The sequence below is a fragment of the Leucoraja erinacea genome, chromosome 30, assembly GCF_028641065.1.
Source record: "Leucoraja erinacea ecotype New England chromosome 30, Leri_hhj_1, whole genome shotgun sequence".
Taxonomy (NCBI): domain Eukaryota; kingdom Metazoa; phylum Chordata; class Chondrichthyes; order Rajiformes; family Rajidae; genus Leucoraja; species Leucoraja erinaceus.
Genome location: NC_073406.1, coordinates 17,139,003 through 17,157,583, shown reverse-complemented (window position 1 = coordinate 17,157,583; position 18,581 = coordinate 17,139,003). Strand labels below are relative to the sequence as shown.

The following is an 18,581-nucleotide window of genomic DNA, read 5'->3' as shown; positions in this document are numbered from 1 at the left end:
TGTGTACAATAAACCTGCTCCATACATCTCCATTAACCTTTGCCCCTCTCATCTCAAAGCTACAAAATAAGGGACAAGTCAGTTCAAAATTGATTTGTCCAAAATAACCTTTCATCTTTGCTTATCAAGTGTCTATCTAATATAACCTGCATTCAAAAATGTTGCTTCCATTTCCATTTGCGGTTGAGGGGTACTAACGCACACTACTCTCAGAGATTAACATTTGCTTTGTTTTTTAGTCTTTAATAGGTGGCCCCTTATTCTTTAACAACAATCCTCTATTTCTAGGTCATCCTGTAAGAAGGAATCATCCCTACCAGGGCTCCTTAAGAAATCATGTTTCAGTCAAGACCCCCACTAGAACCCATTAAGCTACGCTTAGTTTAGAGATACAGCATGGAAACAGGCCCTTCAGCCCACCTAGTCCGCACCGACCAGTGATCCCCGCACATTAACACTATCCTACACACACTAGGGACAATTTTACATTTATACCAAAAGAATTAACCTGCAAGTCTGTGGAATGTGGGAGCAAATCTTTGGAGTGTGGGAGCAAAAACAAAGGTCTCGTAAAAAAAACCTATGCGGTCACGGTGAGAACGTACAAACTCCGTACAGACAGCACGGAGGCCGGGCTGAAGCCTGAACCCAGGACTAGATGAATAGTTATGTTATCTGACCTACGCAATATCTCCCTAGGTGTATTATTGATAGCTTATCCTATTTTTCTAATTTCTTTTTTTTCTTTCTTTCTTTCTTTTTTTCTAACTATAAATATAAATAAATAATTAGAGGAAAGAGACAGCACCTGTAGTCAGGATCGAACCCAGGTCTCTGTAGCTGTAAGGCAGCAACTTTAACGCTGCGCCACCACGCGAGTTTAACGAATGAGAAACTGGTAAACAAGCATGAGGAGTGAAACGTAATTCTAGTGGAACCTACTGCTGAGGAAGAGCATGATTCCTTGGAGTAAGTTGAATTTTATGTGCGTTTGTAAAATTTATTAAGGAGTAATTGTGGAGCAAAGGAAATTAGCTGGAGAGAGGGTGGGAGGAAGGAATCCATGTTAAATGACAAGACAAAAAAAATCACATAGGGAGGGATAACATTGGAGGGAGAAAACAAAAACAGGAAAGAAAATGTCTCCCACATTGACTCAGGTAGGAGGGGTAGAGGCAATAACTGAGTTTGCTTAGACAGCATAGTTGCCAAGGAACAACTGCAGCAAGAGAGATGGATGGGTGTGAAGGTGCAGATAGGGTAGACAGTCAGAGCTTTTCCCCCAAGGGGGAAATGTCAATGACTAGAGGGCATAACTTTAAGATGAAAGGGGCAAAGTTTACATATAAAGTCGTGTGTGTCTGTGATAAGCTGCCAGGAATGGTGTTGGAGGCCGACATAAACAAGGCGATTAAGAGGCTTTAGGTAGGCACATGAATACACAGAGAATGAAGGAATATGGAATGTGCAGACACATGAGATTAGTATATCCTGGCATCATGTTCAGCATGGACCGTGTGGACCGAAGGGCCTATTCCGGTGCTGTACTGTTCTATGTTGTATGTACCCACTTGGAACCCAGGTATTTTAGAGAATATCATGAGTACTGAGTGTTCAAGAAGGAACTGCAGATGCTGGAAGATCGAAGGTGCACAAAAATGCTGGAGAAACTCAGCGGGTGCAGCAGCATCTATGGAGCAAAGGAAATCGGCAACGTTTCGGGCCGAAACCCTTCTTCAGACTGACGAGGGGTGGGGGGGAGAAGGAAAGAAAAAGGGAGGAGGAGGAGCCCGAGGGCGGGGGGATGGGAGGAGACAGCTCGGGGGTTAAGGAAGGGGAGGAGACAGCAAGGGCTAGCAAAACTGGGAGAATTCAACGTTGTTGCCATCCAGACGCAAGCACCTGTCCCTTCACCTCCCCCCTCGACTCCATTCAAGGATCCAAGCAGTCGTTCCAGGTGCGACAAAGGTTCACTTGTATCTCCTCCAACCTCATCTACTGCATCCGCTGCTCTAGATGTCAGCTGATTTACATCGGGGAGACTAAGCGGAGGTTGGGCGATCTTTTCGCCGAACACCTCCGCTCAGTCCGCAATAACCTACCTGAACTCCCGGTGGCTCAGCACTTCAACTCCCCCTCCCATTCCCAATCCGACCTCTCTGTCCTGGGTCTCCTCCATTGCCAGAGTGAGCAACACCGGAAATTGGAGGAACAGCACCTCATATTCCGCCTGGGTTGCTTGCGTCCGGATGGCATGAACGTTGAATTCTCCCAGTTTTGCTAGCCCTTGCTGTCTCCTCCCCTTCCTTAACCCCCGAGCTGTCTCCTCCCATCCCCCCGCCCTCGGGCTCCTTCTCCTCCCTTTTTCCTTCCTTCTCCCCCCCACCCCCCATCAGTCTGAAGAAGGGTTTCGGCCCGAAACATCGCCTATTTCCTTCGCTCTATAGAAGCTGCTGCACCTGCTGAGTTTCTCCAGCATCATGAGTACTGAGAGGTCTAATCAGTAATCTCAACAGGTAGCTTGAAATTACAATAGAATCCGAGTTTAATCATGATACACACTGAAAAAAATCAATTTTGCTTTTAAATGCTGGGAATGCATACAGCCTACAGTATGCTGGGAAACGAGATTAGAAAAGTCTGAAAATGAAAATTAATAAGCACCAACAATACATATTCCACCATCATTAATAAATATATTTTCCATTGAAAAAAGGGATTCCACAGGAAAGGTGATAGGTCTGTGGCAAGGACATTAATATTTAGCTAGTGTACAACAGGACTATTTTAGAGACAAGATGCCTACAAAGGGGGCAAGTTTTCGGAATGGGCAAGGCCTCAAAACAATCGTCACAGGAGCAGATGTGTCCACATGGCAGGAACACACAGTTCCAGTCCCTGATCAGGCAGATGGCACAAGCATTGTTAGAGACCTCATCCTCCTTGAGGTTAAGCTCCTGCATACGCTGTTTCTTCATTGCCATCATCTCCTCTCGCTGCCTTGTCTGTTCCTGTTCCAGTCTGCGGCGTTGATACCGCCTCCAGAGCACGAAACATATGGCAGCACAGGTTGCAACTCCAAACAGGAGGGTCAGGATTTTCCACTGCCGTACCTTGGACTCGTGCCTTTGAACCAGAGACTTGAAGTCGAGCCTGCACAAGCAGTACTGCAGCCCTTGCCTTGAAGGCTGAAGCCTGATGAGATTATTGTCCAAGACGAGCTCGCCGACCCCAGTAACAGCGTGGCCGGCTCTCAGCATTTGCTCCATCTCTGTAATCCCCTTCGGCCGTTCCCCGCTGATGTAATGCACCACGATGTTAGGAAGCGACTGCTCTGCTGGGTGGAACTTCTGATACACAGTCTCCAGGTCCAGCTCGGATGACTCCAAGGCTTTCATCACCCTCACTGAGGTGTTAGGGGTGGCATCAGCCAACACAAGATCAAAGGGCACAGTATTAATCCTCTGATGAATAATCTTTTCACAGTCATTCCTATTGAAGACAAACGCTGGAGTTAATACCATACCGTAGAACTTTATTAATGCCAGGAGGGAAACTGATCTGCCGACAGTCATAAAAACACAAAATACATGAATCATGAAATTAAAGTGACGAGTGGAAAGGATTAGGGATTTTTTTTAGATTAGTTTAGAGATACAGTGCAGAAAGAATGGGGGAGAAGGGATGCCCGTCTCAGTCTACCCCACGACAGAAAGGGGAGGAGTAGTACAAGCAATTTAGTTATTAGCAACAAGTATTAACTGTGATTACCAAGCAATTAATGCAATTTAATTTAGTTTAGTTTACAGATACAGCGCGGAAACAGGCCCTTCGGCCCACCGAGTCTGCAACGGCCAGCGATCCCCCGCACGTTAACACTATCCTACACAAACTAGGGATACTTTACACTTATACTAAGCCAATTTACCTACAAACTTGTACGTCTTGGCAGTGTGGGAGGAAACCGAAGATCTCCATACAGACAGCACCCGTAGTCGGTATAAAACCCGGGTCTCCGGCGCTGTGCGTAGGATAATGTTAACATGCGGGGGATCGCAGACTCGGTGGGAAGAAGGGCCTTTTTCTGCATTGTATCTCTAAACTAAACTAAATTGCATTAATGGCTTATTAATCATAGTTAATACTTGTTGCTAATAACTAAATTGCTTGTACTACTCCTCTCCCTTCTGTCGGGTCCCGGGTCTCCGGTGCTGCAAGCGCTGTAAAGCAGCGCCTTCACCGCTGTGCCGTCCCATCTTGCTCAAGAAATATTCTCTCCTCACTGAACATGGGCATTTCATTTATTTAATGCATTTCCATTGATTCCCAGAGGAAATTACTAATTTCTCGATTGAAATCTTTGACTTTGTGTTTGCAAAATGCATTACTAACGTGGGGAACATTAAAGAAGGTCATTATCTTCAATGATACAACAGGAAATTAAGCCCTTGTTGCATCCAAGTCAGAGCAGTTTGCTGGAAAACTGTCAGGTGGGGAAAACAGACCAAGCCTGCGCTTTGCAACCAAGCAGCTCTGCGATGAGCCAGGACATCCGGAGCTGTTTATTTTCAGCAGCAAGTGCTCCAAGAAGGTACCAAAAAAAGACAAATCAGATCACGGTGGCGCAGCGCTGGAGTTGCTGCCTTACAGCGCCAGAGACCCGGGTTCGATCCCGACTATGGGTGCTGTCTGTAAGGAGTTTGTACATTCTCCCCGTGACCGCGTGGGCTTTCTCCGAGATCTTCGATTTCCTCCCACACTCCAAAGACGTGCAAGTTTGTAGGTTAATTGGCTTGGTATAAATGTAAATTGTCCCTTGTGTGTGTAGGATAACGTTAGTGTGCGGGTATTGCCCGTCAGTGCGGACACGATGGGCCGAAGGGCCCGTTTCCGCGCTGTATCTCTAAATTTAAAAAAAATAATTTTGCTTCCCAGAACAGAGGATAACAAAATATGTAGAAAGGAACTGCAGATTATATACCGAAAATGGGCACAAAGTGCTGGAGTAACTCGGTGGGTCAGGCAGCATTTCTGGAGTAAAAGGATGGGTGACGTTTCGGGTCGGGACACTTATTCGGACTCCCGATCCAAAACATCACCCAGAGATTCTTCCTGACCTGCAGAATTACTCCAGCACTTTGTGTCTATCTATAGAAAAGTACAACACAGGAACAGGGCATTCAGCCCACAAATTGTGCCAAACATGATGCCAGGATAAATTAACCTCATCTGCTGCATGCGATCCACATCCCTCCATTCCCTGCACATAAACAAGTCAATCTGAAAGACTTAAGCACTCACATCTCCTTTACACTTTTGTCTCTCTGACCTTAAAGCTATGCCGCCAAGTCTTTGATATTTCCATCCTGTGGAAATGGTTCTATCTGACTGTCCGATCTACAATAAGCCTCTCATAATTTTACATACTTTTAACAAATCTCCCTTCAATCTCCGATGCTCCAGGGAAAACAATCCAAGTTTGAATATTGAACTGTATGCTCTCCCTTTTTTTCTTCAATTTCATGGTTCATTTTGATCCTGGTGATGCTCAGTTTACAGAAATAAAGCTGTTCAAATAACTATTCACATTAAAGCAATGAATCCAAATTTAAATCTAAAAAGTGCAGCTATTTTTGCTTGTCTCGCCTTTCTCCTCCATCCTTCGCAAATTATTCTGCTCAGTTTAATCTAATCCAGCTAGTAACAAACTTTGAAACTGCTGCCAATATAGTCTCCTGTACGTTAGTGACACCAAGCGTATACTCGACCACCATTTCACAGAACAGTTACGCTCAGTCGACCAAGACTTACTGGATTTCTCGATTGCTTACAAATTTTAACTCCCCTGCCTAATCCCACATTGTCCATTCTGTCCTGGGCTTCCTCCATTGCCAGAGGGAGGCCCAGCGCAAATTGGAGGAACAGCACCTCATATTTCCCTTGGGTTGCTTATAACCCAGCAATATGATCATCGAATTATCTAGTTTTATGTACAAACTACTTACATTCTACAAACATTCCACTTTCCTCCCTCTGCTACCCCGCCCCCACTAAAAGTCAGTTAACCAGTTCCAGTTTTCAGTGATGTCTCCCTCTTGATATCACACTATGCTTAGTCAACAATTCGCCTATCGGGGAACCTCCCTGTCTGGCATCAGTTTCCTTCGCCCCATATTTGTCTTGGTTTTGCTTCCAGTTCACCCACCCCTACAATCAGTCTGAAGAAGGGTCCCAGCCCGAAACATCACCTGTCCCTTTTCTCCAGAACTTTGTGTCTACCTTTGAAACTGCTCACCCATTTTATTCATGTTTTGCTAGACACCGATTTGGAGAGGGATATCATCTCAACCGTGGCTTTTCATCCATTTAAATGATTATAAAAAGGCCAGATTTTTCAATAATGGCCTGCAAACTATCTGCTGTATCTTGTACCTGATGTACCACTTAACAGGCAAGCCCATGGAAGAGTAAACAAGAAGTTTGTACACTCGTGCACCGAAGTGGAAGGGGACAGGTGGCAAGGGAAAGAGTGGAGATAAAAGGGAAATATGGGACTCAGGGATAGGAGACAAGCAAACGAAGAAGGGGAAAGGAGCAGGGTGACTGGAATGGTGGGAAGAAAGGAATGGAATGGTGGGAAAAATATGGACCCAGTTGGACAAAGGGCTTTTCGTCACCACCCACCTAATCTTCTCCAAACCATCTCTCCCCCCCTCCGGCTTTACATTTCCCACTACTTCTCGGACACCTTTTTATCGCTACACCTCTAGCCCTTGACACACACACCACCCATCTACCAACCAGACCACCTCCCCTCCCTCAGTGTATCCACCTATCACTTATCAGGCTTTGCCCCACCTCCACCTCTTTTCCAGCTTCCCTCCCTGCCCTCTCCTCTCCATCAGTCTGAAGTAGGTACCTGATCCAAAACGTGGTCCGTATAATCCCCTCCACAGTTGCTGCTTGATTCACTGTGTTACCCCAGCATTTTTTTCCCCCTCAGGATTTCAACACCTGCAGTTTCTTGTGGCTCCACTTAATTGCATATGTTATCAACTTCAACTGAAATCATATTATGATAAATTTTCTTCATGTACCCTTCGAGTAGCTTTGAGCAACAACTAAAAACTGAATTCGCTCCTGCAATTATGTCCTGTAGATGTCGTCATTATAATTTAGATTAGAGATACAGCATGGAAACAGGCCCTTCGGCATGCTCAGCCAATTAGGGAGCAAATTTGCAGAGGCCAATTAACCAACAAACCCACACATCCTTGGGGTGTGGGAACAAACTGGAGGAAATCCGTGGAGTCACAGGGAGAACATGCAAACTCCACCTAGACACAGCACCCTAGGTCAGGATCGAACCTGGATGTCTGGCACTGCAAGGCAGCACCACTGCGTCCACAATTTAATTTCGGAAAGTTTATTCCTCTCTACCTGATAATATGAAATACATTTTTTTTAATCAAAATGTAATGTTGTGATCTGCAGTTCCAAGCAGCAGGGTAACAATGGAAGTAGATCTAAATCAAAATACTGAAGATGGTGGATCTGGAATTTGAAATTTAAAATATAACAAAAATCACTGAATTCCTCAGCAGGTCAGGCAGCAGATGGATAATACACCAGACTAAACATCTCTTGGATTGTACAAACTTACCAAAGGTGCGTTGTCCGATTCCATACTGCATTATGCTCTTTTAAAACCAATCTGTGTATTACCCCTTTGCAACCATCTACAAACTGGCTGTTCAGAGTCTCATCGACAGGGGTAACCAAACCTGATGCAAAAAAAGAAATGCTGTAATTTCTGCCCCGATCACCAGCTACTTGATGGATTGAAAGATACAGCATGGAAACAAGCACAGTAGTTGACCACTACTTCCCAGTATGGAAGCTGCAGTATGATAAAGATAGCTGTATAGCACAATGTGGAAATTGCAGTATGACAAAGGCTATAATAGCTGTACAGCAGAACAACCTATAGACATTCATTAACGCACATCAATGTTCCTGATGGGTGTTCATTGACGTACCCCAATATTTTGGGATGGGTATTCCATGACGCACACTCCAAGGTTCTTGATATTGAAAATTAAATAACGGATTAAAAATAGCATGTAGGTTGACTTGTATTGGTGTTATCGCATTTGTATACTAATGTTTTGAGAACGTATTGTTATTGATGATAAGAAATTAGAAAGAGCGCACAATTTCAAGGGTCACAATCTGTGTAAAATGTTGACCATTCTGATTGGAATTTCAGAGCAGTAGGTAACTGGGACTGGGCTGCTGTCCTTGTGTACAAGTAAATGAAGTGTGTCTGGGAAATGAATGAGTTGTCAAAGTCCAGTTGATCGGCGATGACACCAAAAGCACTTAGGGATGGGGAATAAATGCCCGATTCCATAAGAAAATACAATTAAAATATAGATAATGGAAGTAAAGCAGCAGCAATAAATAACATCAATAAATGGTACCTTCTACAACAGCAAAGGGGAGGCATTTCCCCGGTGAATTTAGCAGAACAGACTTGAGGTCTTGATCCAGTGGAAACCTTGGTGCTTCCTACAAAACAACACGTTACGTAATGCAAAGTCTCTTCACAGACTGCAGTCAATGACATTATTCCACTCCAAAATTACAGAATACCGGATGCGGAGAGCAAAAAAGAAAAAGTATTTTCAAACACAGGCAGCAATGACCCCAGAAGGCGATGGTGGAGTGTATCTAAAACGAATCTGGCACTTGATGATGAAGGTGGTTTGATGATGAATTTGCACAGCATTCATTTGTTACTCTTTGGGGGGGGAGGGTTCAGGCCCTGAGGAACGATTTCCCTACTCCAGTTACTGTGTTGCATGTCCACTGACAAACCAATCCTTAATGCTGGGAAGCAGCCAATTTCTTAGATGTCTTGCAACTGTTAGTCGTATCATTAGCATGGCACAAGTTCACACACACAGTAAGTAGGCATAGACCATTTGGCCTCTCGTGCCTGCTACTCCATTTAATAAGTTCATGGTGATATTTTATGTCAGCATCCCATTTGCCTCATATCCCGCCAAACCCATTATCTTTAGATTTATCAATTACTTCAACATGCATAGTGACAGCTTTCGTAACCTTCTTGGACACACAATTTCAAAGACTCACTCCCCTCTGAGCAAAGAAACTACTCATGTCTAAGTTAAATGGTCAAGCCTGTGACCCTGGTTCTAAACAACCCAGCCCTGTCAAACATCAACTCCGCACCTAACCTACCATGCCCTCTAAGAATTTTATACATCTCAATGAGATTGCCTCATTGTTCATCTCATATGAGCAGCAAAAAGCCTGGAGACGCAAGAGATTGCAGATGTTGGAATCTTAAGCTGTACAAAGTGTTGGAGAAACTCAGCTGGTCAGGCAGCATCTGGGGAGGGATTGAACATACTGAAGGTGGCTCCTGACCCGAATCACCACGTGTCCGTTCCCTCTCCAGATGCTGACTGGTCCACTGAGTTCCTCCAGCTCCTTGTGTTTAGTCTGCTTAATCTCGTCTCATGCAACAAAGGAATCAATCTGATGGACATTCGCTGCACTTCTTCTGCATAGAGTTGGTGCATTACAGCGCCAGTCATCCGGGTTCGATCCTGGCTATAGGCACTGTCTGTACGGAGTTTGTACGTTCTCCCTTTGACCGTGTGGGGTTTCCCCAGGTGATCTGGTTTCATCTCGCACTCCAAAGACTTACAGGTTTGTCAGTTATTTGGCTTTGGTAAAATTGTAAATTGTCCCTAGTGTGTAGAATAGTGTTAGTGTACGGGGTAGTTGCTGGTTGGCGCAGACTTGGAAAGGTCCTGTTTCTGCCCTGTATCTTTAAACTAATGTCTAGTTCTGTATCATCAGCAAACTCGTATTATACATTCCCCTCATCCACATCAATGACTGTAGATTGAAACTGTTGCAAGCCCAGCACCAATTCACTCGGCAAACATGCCAAACCACAAAATGGTTTATTACTTTCTATTTCATAAAAACAATGTCCTGGAGTAATTCAGCTGGTCAGGCAGCCTCTCTGGAGAACATGGCGAGGTGATGATTCAGATCGGGAACCTTCTTTAGACTTTGGGTTCAAATTGAAGAAAGGTCCCGACCGGAAGCAGTGCCTCTCCTTCTCCTCCGCAGCTGCTGCCTGACCCACTGAGTTCCTCCAGCACTTTGTCTTTTGCTCAAGATTCCAGCATCGACTATAGTGTTGCACCTCCAGGTTAGTTCTATTGTTTCCTGGCCACTATTGTCCTCAATCTACTTTAGTGGATTATTGTATGATTTTAACATCTAATCTTGTTATTGTATGCTCCCAGCCCCACTCCTGGGGGCACACCCCAATTTTACCCACTGGTGCATACCCCACCCCCATCCACTGGGTTGCTAGCTCTCTGGCTTTGTAGCTAACTGACTAGCTAGCTAGATAGTTGGTAGTTAGATAGATAGCAAGATTGTTAGATAGCTAGCTACATAAGTGATAGGAGCAGTTTTAAGCCATTCGGCCCATCACGTCTACTCCACCATTCAATCATCGCTGATCTATCTCTCCCTCCTAACCCCATTCTCCTGCCTTCTCCCCATGACCTCTGACACCCGTACTAATCAAGAATCTATCTATCTCTGCCTTAAAAATAGCCACCGACTTGACCTCCACAGCCTTCCGTGGCAAAGAATTCCACAGATTCACCACCCTCTGAATAAACAAATTCCTCCTCATCTCCTTCCTAATGCCCCTGTCCCACTTAGGAAACCTGAACAGAAACCTCTGGAGACTTTGCACCCCACCCAAGGTTTCCGTGCGGTTCCCGGAGGTTGCAGGTGGTTGCCGGAGGTTGCAGGTAGTGGAAGCAGGTAGGGAGACTGACAAAAGCCTCCGGGAACCACACGGAAACCTTGGGTGGGGCGCAAAGTCTCCAGAGGTTTCCGTTCAGGTTTCCTAAGTGGGACAGGGGCTAGAAGGAATGTCCTTTAATTCGGAGGCTATGACTTCTAGTCCTAGACTCTCCCATTAGTAGAAACGTGCTCTGCACATCCACTCTATCAAAGCCTTTCACTATTTGGTAAGTTGAATTTAGACTCCAGGCAAAACCTCCAAAGTGGCCCAAACATGTGCTTGGAAGGCTATCTTGTAACCCCCCACCCCACTCACTTCCACCTATACTCCTTCCTCTGGCTTCACAATTCATAATTCAATTATAATTCAAAGGTAGAGAGATAGATATCTGTACGTCTAGCTGTATCAAGCTATTTACCTATCTGTCTATCTATCTAGCTAACTGGCTCTCTATCTAGCCATCTAACAAAATATCGAGCATTCTAGCTTCCCCTCCCATGGGGGGCACCCCAATTTCACCCACTGGAGGAGAGGACCCCACCCTCGCCTATTGTCACCCCCCACAAACATTTCTCCCCCGGCGGCCCCCACATCCCAGGGACTCTCCCCAGTCCCAGCTCCCGGGGCACAGACACCCGAGCGCACAGACTCCCCGCGGCCGGCGCTGACCTGCAGACGGCGGGCGACGGAGCGGGCCCGGCCCAGCCTCCAGTAACAAAGAGCAGCGGCCGCCGCTGTGACGGTCCCGGCCGCCGCCGCCAGCAGCGACATAACCACGGCAGCAGCTCGACCTTCCCCTCCCCTCGCACACACAACCACGCCTCTGACGGCTGAAACATGAAGCGAAGAGGAGCAGTGAAATGCACTGGAGTCAACAGCGATAGAACAATGAAATTCTTACTTGCAGCAGCACAGCAGGGGACACTGTAAACAACATATTAAACGCGATAAAAACGTTCAGTGAGTGATATAGACACATAAAAAAAACAAGCAAGCAATAATAACAATAATAGTCTATATAGTTCAGAGCTTATTTGAGGTTGTATTGTTTATTAGCCTATATGACTGTAGGGAAGAAAGCTGTTCCTGAACCTGGACATTGCAGCTTTCAGGCTCCTGTACCTTCTTCCTGATGGCAAGAGTGAAATGATCGTGTGGCTAGGGTGGTGTGGGTCTCTGATGAAGCTGGCTGCCTTTTTGAGGCAGTGATTCCGGTAAATCCCTTCGATGATGGGTGGGGAAGTCAGAACCCGTGATAGACTGGGCAGGTGTCCACAACTTTTTTTGCAGTCTTGTTGGCTCCTGGGCATTCATGATGCCGAACTAGGCCGTGATGCAGGCAGTCAATATGCTCTCTGCACCCAATCCTCTCTGACATACGGAATCTCTTCTCAGGAAGGTGGAAGGGGACAGAGTGGGGGAAATATGTGTGACACAGACAAACACTCTATGTTCCAGAGACACCAGGCAATGTTCCAAGAATGACAGTGGCTTTCTACTGTCCATGATTCATTTCCATTGTCATTTGGACCCCTTGACTGCAGATGCTGGAGTTTCTGCAGCCATAAGGTACAAACAAAAAGCTGGAGACACAACATAATTTACATGCAGCAGCATCTATTGCTGTGATGGAAAAGGCCAAATAAACGTTTCGGGACTCTCCACGTTGCCTATTTCCTTCCCCCATAGAAGTGCTGCACCCGCTGAGTTTCCCCAGCTTTTTTGTGGCGATTGTCAGCTTCCATTAAAGTCCATACTATTATGTGCGTTGTCGCACACCAGGTCTTGGGTGTTAGAGCCCCCTGCGGGCGCTCAAAGAGTAGTGACGGCCATTCCAGGCTCTGGTGAGTGGCGGTGATGTCAACTGCAGATGCTGGTTCGATTCAAAGATAGACACAAAGTGCTGGAGTAACTGAGCGGGTCAGGCAGCGTCTCTAGAGAAGAGGAATATATGACGTTTTGGGTCATAACTTCATAAGTGATCGGAGCAGAGTTAGGCCATTCAGCCCATCAAGTCTACTCTGTCATTCAATCATGGCTGATCTATCTTTCCCTCTCAAATCCATTCTCCTGCCTTCTCCCCATTACCCCTAACACCCATACTAATCAAGAATCTATCAACCTCTGCCTTAAATATACCCAATGACTTGGTCTCCACCGCCATCTGTCGAAACCATTCTTCAGTCTCTGAGGAGCAGTTGGGAGATTATAAGCACTCCACATGCTAATATAAGTAATCCTTGTTTAACATTTTGTTTGCTATGCTAATAACTCACATATTTGTTTCCTAACTAAGGCGCTAGACACAGAATGGAAAATCCCGTGACAGCAGGAGTGAAGGGATTATCCGAGTGAGCGTGCAGTTTTAGACTGTTCCTCATGCAGACGTACCTCTAGGGGACTGGTGACACAGTCACTGCATTGTTAGATCAGAGAGATTCGGGCTATTAATCCCCTGATGAGAGTTCAAAGGATTAGTGCCTCATAACATATGGGTAGCTCTGGTGAGTGTAGGAACATTGAACTACATTTTAGATGGTTTAATTCAAACCCCCCCCCCCCCACCAAAGTGCTGGAGTAACCCCGGGTCAGGCAGCATCTCTCCTCCCTCCCCTAGATTATATTTTGGGTCATAACTTCCACCTATTGGAGCAGAGTTTAGGCCATTCAGCCCATCAACCCTAATCGTCATTCCTAGTACATAGACAAGGATGGCAAGGTGGCACAGTGGTACAGTTGCAGCCTTACAGCACCAGAGACCCGGGCTCGATCCGATTATGGGTGTTGTCTGTGCGGAGTTTGTACGTTTTCCCCGTGACCTGCATGGCTTTTCTCCGGGTGCTCCGGTTTCCTCCCACACTCCAAAGACATACAGGCTTGTAAGTTAGTTGCCTTAGTAAAATTGTAAATTGTCCCTAGTGTGTGTAGGATAGTGTTAGTGTGCGGGGAACACTGGTCAGCGCGGACTTGGTGGGCCGAAGGGCCTGTTTCCGTGCTGTATCTCTAAATTAAACAGTACACCACGGGATGAGGCCCACATTATCCGTGGCGAACATGATGCCAAATTAAACTAATCGCCTCTGCATGCACATGATCCACATCCCTCCATTCCCTGCATATCCATGTGCCCATCTCTTAAACACCACTGTCATATCTACCTCCACCACCACCCCTAGCAGCGTGTTCCAGGCACCCACCACCTTCTGTGTGAATTAAATGACTCGGATATCTTCGTTAAACATTCATCCTCTGTGCTTATAGCTATGCCCTCAAATATTTGATATTTCCAGCCAAAGAAATAGGTTCTGACTGTCTACCCGATATTGTAAATGGAATATATTTGGACTTCTTTGCAGTAGACTTCTATTGAGATTTTTCCTCACTGTAGGAAATCAATGTTGTTTATTTACTCGTATTCAATGGGGAATTTGTTTGACCAAGACAAAGATCGTGCCATAATTATATTGTGCTGCACTTCATCAAAACGATACCTTTTTGAACTCTAGACTGGTCTTTATTACATCTGAAGTTTCACAATGTTATTCTATTAAATGAGTTTTAGAGACTGGATAGGCTGGGAGTGAAGGAGGCTGAGGGGTGACCTTACAGATGTTTATAAAAAATAAGAGGGGCATAGACAGGATAAATAGTCACACTCATTTTACTCAGGTAAGAGAGTCTGAAACTGGAGGGCACAGATTTAAGGCGAGATGAGAAAGATTGAAAGGGCATCTGACGAGCCTAATTCTCACATAGGGTGGTGGGTATATGGAACGTTCTGCCAGAGGAAATAGTTGAGGCAGATACAATTAGAAAATGTAAAAGATACAGGTACTTGTATAACAAGGTTTGGGTGGGAGATTGGTCCAATGCAGGTTAATAATGTCTGAAGACAGTCCGAAGAAGGATCCCAACCACAGAATTCTTCTTTCCATGTTCTTCAAGAGATGCTGCCTGGCCCGTTGAGTTACTCCAGCACGTTGTATCTTTTTCTTTATTATCCTGAAGGTTGGACGTTGCATTATAAAATGTAATATACCCAGATCTAGGAGGTTTAACGTGTAGTCAGTAGCAGTGGTGGATCCAACAGGTCGCTGTAATCAGATTATGGTGGCACAGTGGCGCATCGGTAGAGTTACGACCTTACAGCGCCAGAGACCCGGGTTCAGTCCTGACTATAGTTGCTGACTGTGCAGAGTTTGTACATTCTTCATATTAGAGGGCATAGCTATAAGCTCACAGGGTGAATGTCTAAAGGAAGTGAGTGAGTTGGTGATTTTCACACGTGGATATTCTCTGGTTGCTCCGGTTTCCTCATACATTCCAAAGATATACAGAGTTTGTTGGTTAATTGGCCTCTGCAAACTGCTCCTAATATACAGGTAGTGGATGAGAAGGTGGTAAAACATAGAACTAGTATGAGCAGGTGATCAAAGCTAGAGATGTGATTGTTTTCCAGATCGTATCTCCGGTCGCTCTGCAGCCTGACATCATGGAGTTGGAGGCCTTCCCGGGACCGACTTTGAGCCCCACCGCGGGGCGTGGACTTACCATCGGAGCTGATCCCTTGCCTGGGATCGCTCCAACCATGGCCTGCGGACTTTAACGTCAAGGACTCGCAGTCTTGGGAGAGATCAAGTCGGGAGCTCCAGAATCGGTGATCCCCGACCTGGAGTCCGATCGCTCGTCAGGTGGGGGCTGAGATCCCCCCCTCCCCGATGTAGGACTCGATCGCCTCGACGAGGAGGGGCCGACTGCCAGCTACGGGAGTAAGATCGTCCCGTCAACGGGAGACTGCGGGAGAACAAAGAATGGAAGAGACTGAATTTTTTTTTGCCTTCCCGATTCAAAGATTCAGATTCAGATTCAGATTCAATTTTAATTGTCATTGTCAGTGTACAGTACAGAGACAACGAAATGCATTTAGCATCTCCCTTGAAGAGCGACATAGCAAACGATTTGAATTAAAAAAAATAATAAGCAGTCACCGAGGTACGTTGTTTAGTAGAGTGACAGCCGCCGGAAAGAAGCTGTTCCTTGACCTGCTGGTTCGGCAACGGAGAGACCTGTAGCGCCTCCCGGATGGTAGGAGGGTAAACAGTCCATGGTTGGGATGAGAGCAGTCCTTGGCGATGCTGAGCGCCCTCCGCAGATAGCGCTTGCTTTGGACAGACTCAATGGAGGGGAGCGTGGAACCGGTGATGCGTTGGGCAATTTTCACCACTCTCTGCAATGCCTTCCGGTCGGAGACAGAGCAGTTGCCATACCATACTGTGATGCAGTTGGTAAGGATGCTCTCGATGGTGCAGCGGTAGAAGTTCACCAGGATCTGAGGAGACAGATGGACCTTCTTCAGTCTCCTCAGGAAGAAGAGACGCTGATGAGCCTTCTTGATCAGAGTAGAGGTATTGTGGGTCCAAGAGAGGTCATCGGAGATGTTGACTCCCAGGAACCTGAAGCTAGAAACACGTTCCACCTCCGTCCCGTTAATGTGGATGGGGGTGTGCGTGCCGCCTCTGGACTTCCTGAAGTCTACAATGAGCTCCTTGGTCTTCTTGGAGTTAAGGGCCAGGTTGTTGTCAGCGCACCATGCTGCTAAGTGCTGGACCTCCTCCCTGTAGGCCAGCTCATCATTGTTGCTGATGAGGCCAATCACCGTGAGTAATGTGGAGGAGTCACTGTGGTGGATGATTATGTTAAAATGTATTTTTTGTGTTCTGGTACTTTTTATTTGTATGACTGACTTGGCAAATTAAATTCCTTGCAAAACATACTTGGCTAATAACTGTATTGTATTGTCAAAGGTCATTGGGTGATCTGAAGGGCCTTTTCCACGCTGCATCCCTAATCTAAACTATATTTTCTTTCGGCAAAGAGCACTTTCCCTTAAAAGATTTAGACTCTGAAGTAAAGAAAATGTGAATGAATGATTTGTAACTTGAAAACAAAAACAGAGAAAGCTATTAAACAGGTCTGACAGTATCTGTAGACAGCAAAGCACGTAATCTGAGGCTAATGACCTATCATTAGAATGGTTTGTGATTTGTAAGTGACTCAACATTTGTGATTCGAGATGTGAATGCCAAACGATTTGTATAGTTATTAATATTTCATAATCTGGCAGTAGTGTTGTTACTGGTATTTAGAGAATAATTGATATGAATATAGAAATAGAACAGAGAATATCAAACAATACAGCGCAGGAACAGACCCTTCAGCCTAAAATATATGTGCCGACATGATGCCAACATAAACTAATTTCTTTCATTTGATTCCCAACATATCCGTGTGGCAATCTAAAAATCTCCGATATGCCCCTGTTGTACCTGCCTCCACCATCATCCCTGGCAGCGTATTCCAAGCCTGTGAGCAAAAACTTGCCACGCACATCTCCTTTAAACTTAGTCTCTCTGACCGTAAAGCTATGCCCTCTGGTCTTCAATGTTTCCTTGGAAAAAGGTTCTGGTTGTCTGTGTTATCTGCACATCTCATAATTTCTTTCAGGTTTCCCTTCAATGCTCCAGAGGAAATAATTTAACTTTGTCCAGCCTCATAATTGGGGGCAACACGGTGGCACAGTGGTAGAGCTACTGCCTTACAGTGCCAGACACCCAGGTTCAATCCTGACTACATGTGTTGGCTGTGCGGAGTTCCGAAGTTCTCCCAGCGACTGCGTGGGTTTTCTCTGGGTGCTCCGGTTTCCGCCCACACTGCAAAGACATATGGGTTTGTAGGTTATTTGGGTTCTGCAAATTGTAATTTGTCCCTAGTGTGTAGGATAGTGCTAGTCTGTGGGGTGATTGTTGGTTGGCACGGACCCGGTGGGCCGAAGGGCCTGTTTTCATGCTGTATCTCCCTCACTAAAGAACAATGATCGAAGGATGATCACAAATCAGCCACAATCTCACTGAACTGGCTCTAGAGCTTGATCGACCTCCTGATCCTATGAAAGGGAACGTATCAGATAGGGGCCCGCCCCACTTTCACAACCTTTTTTACTCATGGACATTTTTCATCATGCTAGAAAAAACACCGCAATGTACTTGATGCAACAAATACCTTCGACTAGCATCACGGCCTGCTACGACCTACCTACGACCTCCTACAACCTCCTACGACCTCGTAACGACCATGCTGCGAGTATGATTCAAGGACAAACTCGGCAGAGGTCGTGAATTAGGTCATGAAAGTGGGACACGCCCTTCACAATGAAGAGTGTAGCCATCTCTTCACAGGGTCATGTAATAGGAGCAGAATTCGGCCCATCAAGTCTAGTGGTAGTTAGATAGATAGCAAGATTGTTAGATAGCTAGCTACATTTGATAGGAGCAGATTTAAGCCATTCGGCCCATCAAGTCTAGTCTGCCATTCAATCATGGCTGATTAATCTCCCCCTCCTAACCCCATTCTCCTGCCTTCTCCCCATAACCCCTTACACCCGTACTAATCAAGAATCTATCTATCTCTGCCTTAAAAATATCCACTGACGTCCTCAACAGGCTTCTGTGGCAAAGAATTATACAGATTCACCAGCTTCTGACTAAAGAAATTCCACCTCATCTCCTTCCTAAAGGAATGTCCTTTAATTCTGAGGCTATTACCTCTAGACTCTCCTACTAGTGGAGAGTGCCTTTCACTACCCAAGCATTTCAATGAGGGATCCCCTCATCCTTCTATGGGTGTGGTTCAACTAATAACCTCATCCACTGCT

At 45.7% G+C, this 18,581-nt stretch overlaps 1 protein-coding gene across 1 annotated transcript; it reads right to left on the bottom strand.

Annotated features, from left to right (window-relative positions):
* Positions 1–2,529: 2,529 nt before the first annotated feature.
* Positions 2,530–11,697, bottom strand: mul1b (mitochondrial E3 ubiquitin protein ligase 1b). The gene is made up of 4 exons (XM_055659576.1): positions 11,540–11,697; positions 8,484–8,571; positions 7,664–7,784; positions 2,530–3,492 (listed from the first exon to the last, which is right to left on the bottom strand). The coding sequence occupies exons 1-4, from the start codon at positions 11,639–11,641 to the stop codon at positions 2,763–2,765; spliced, it is 1,041 nt and encodes a 346-aa protein (XP_055515551.1). The 5' UTR covers positions 11,642–11,697; the 3' UTR covers positions 2,530–2,762.
* Positions 11,698–18,581: the final 6,884 nt, after the last annotated feature.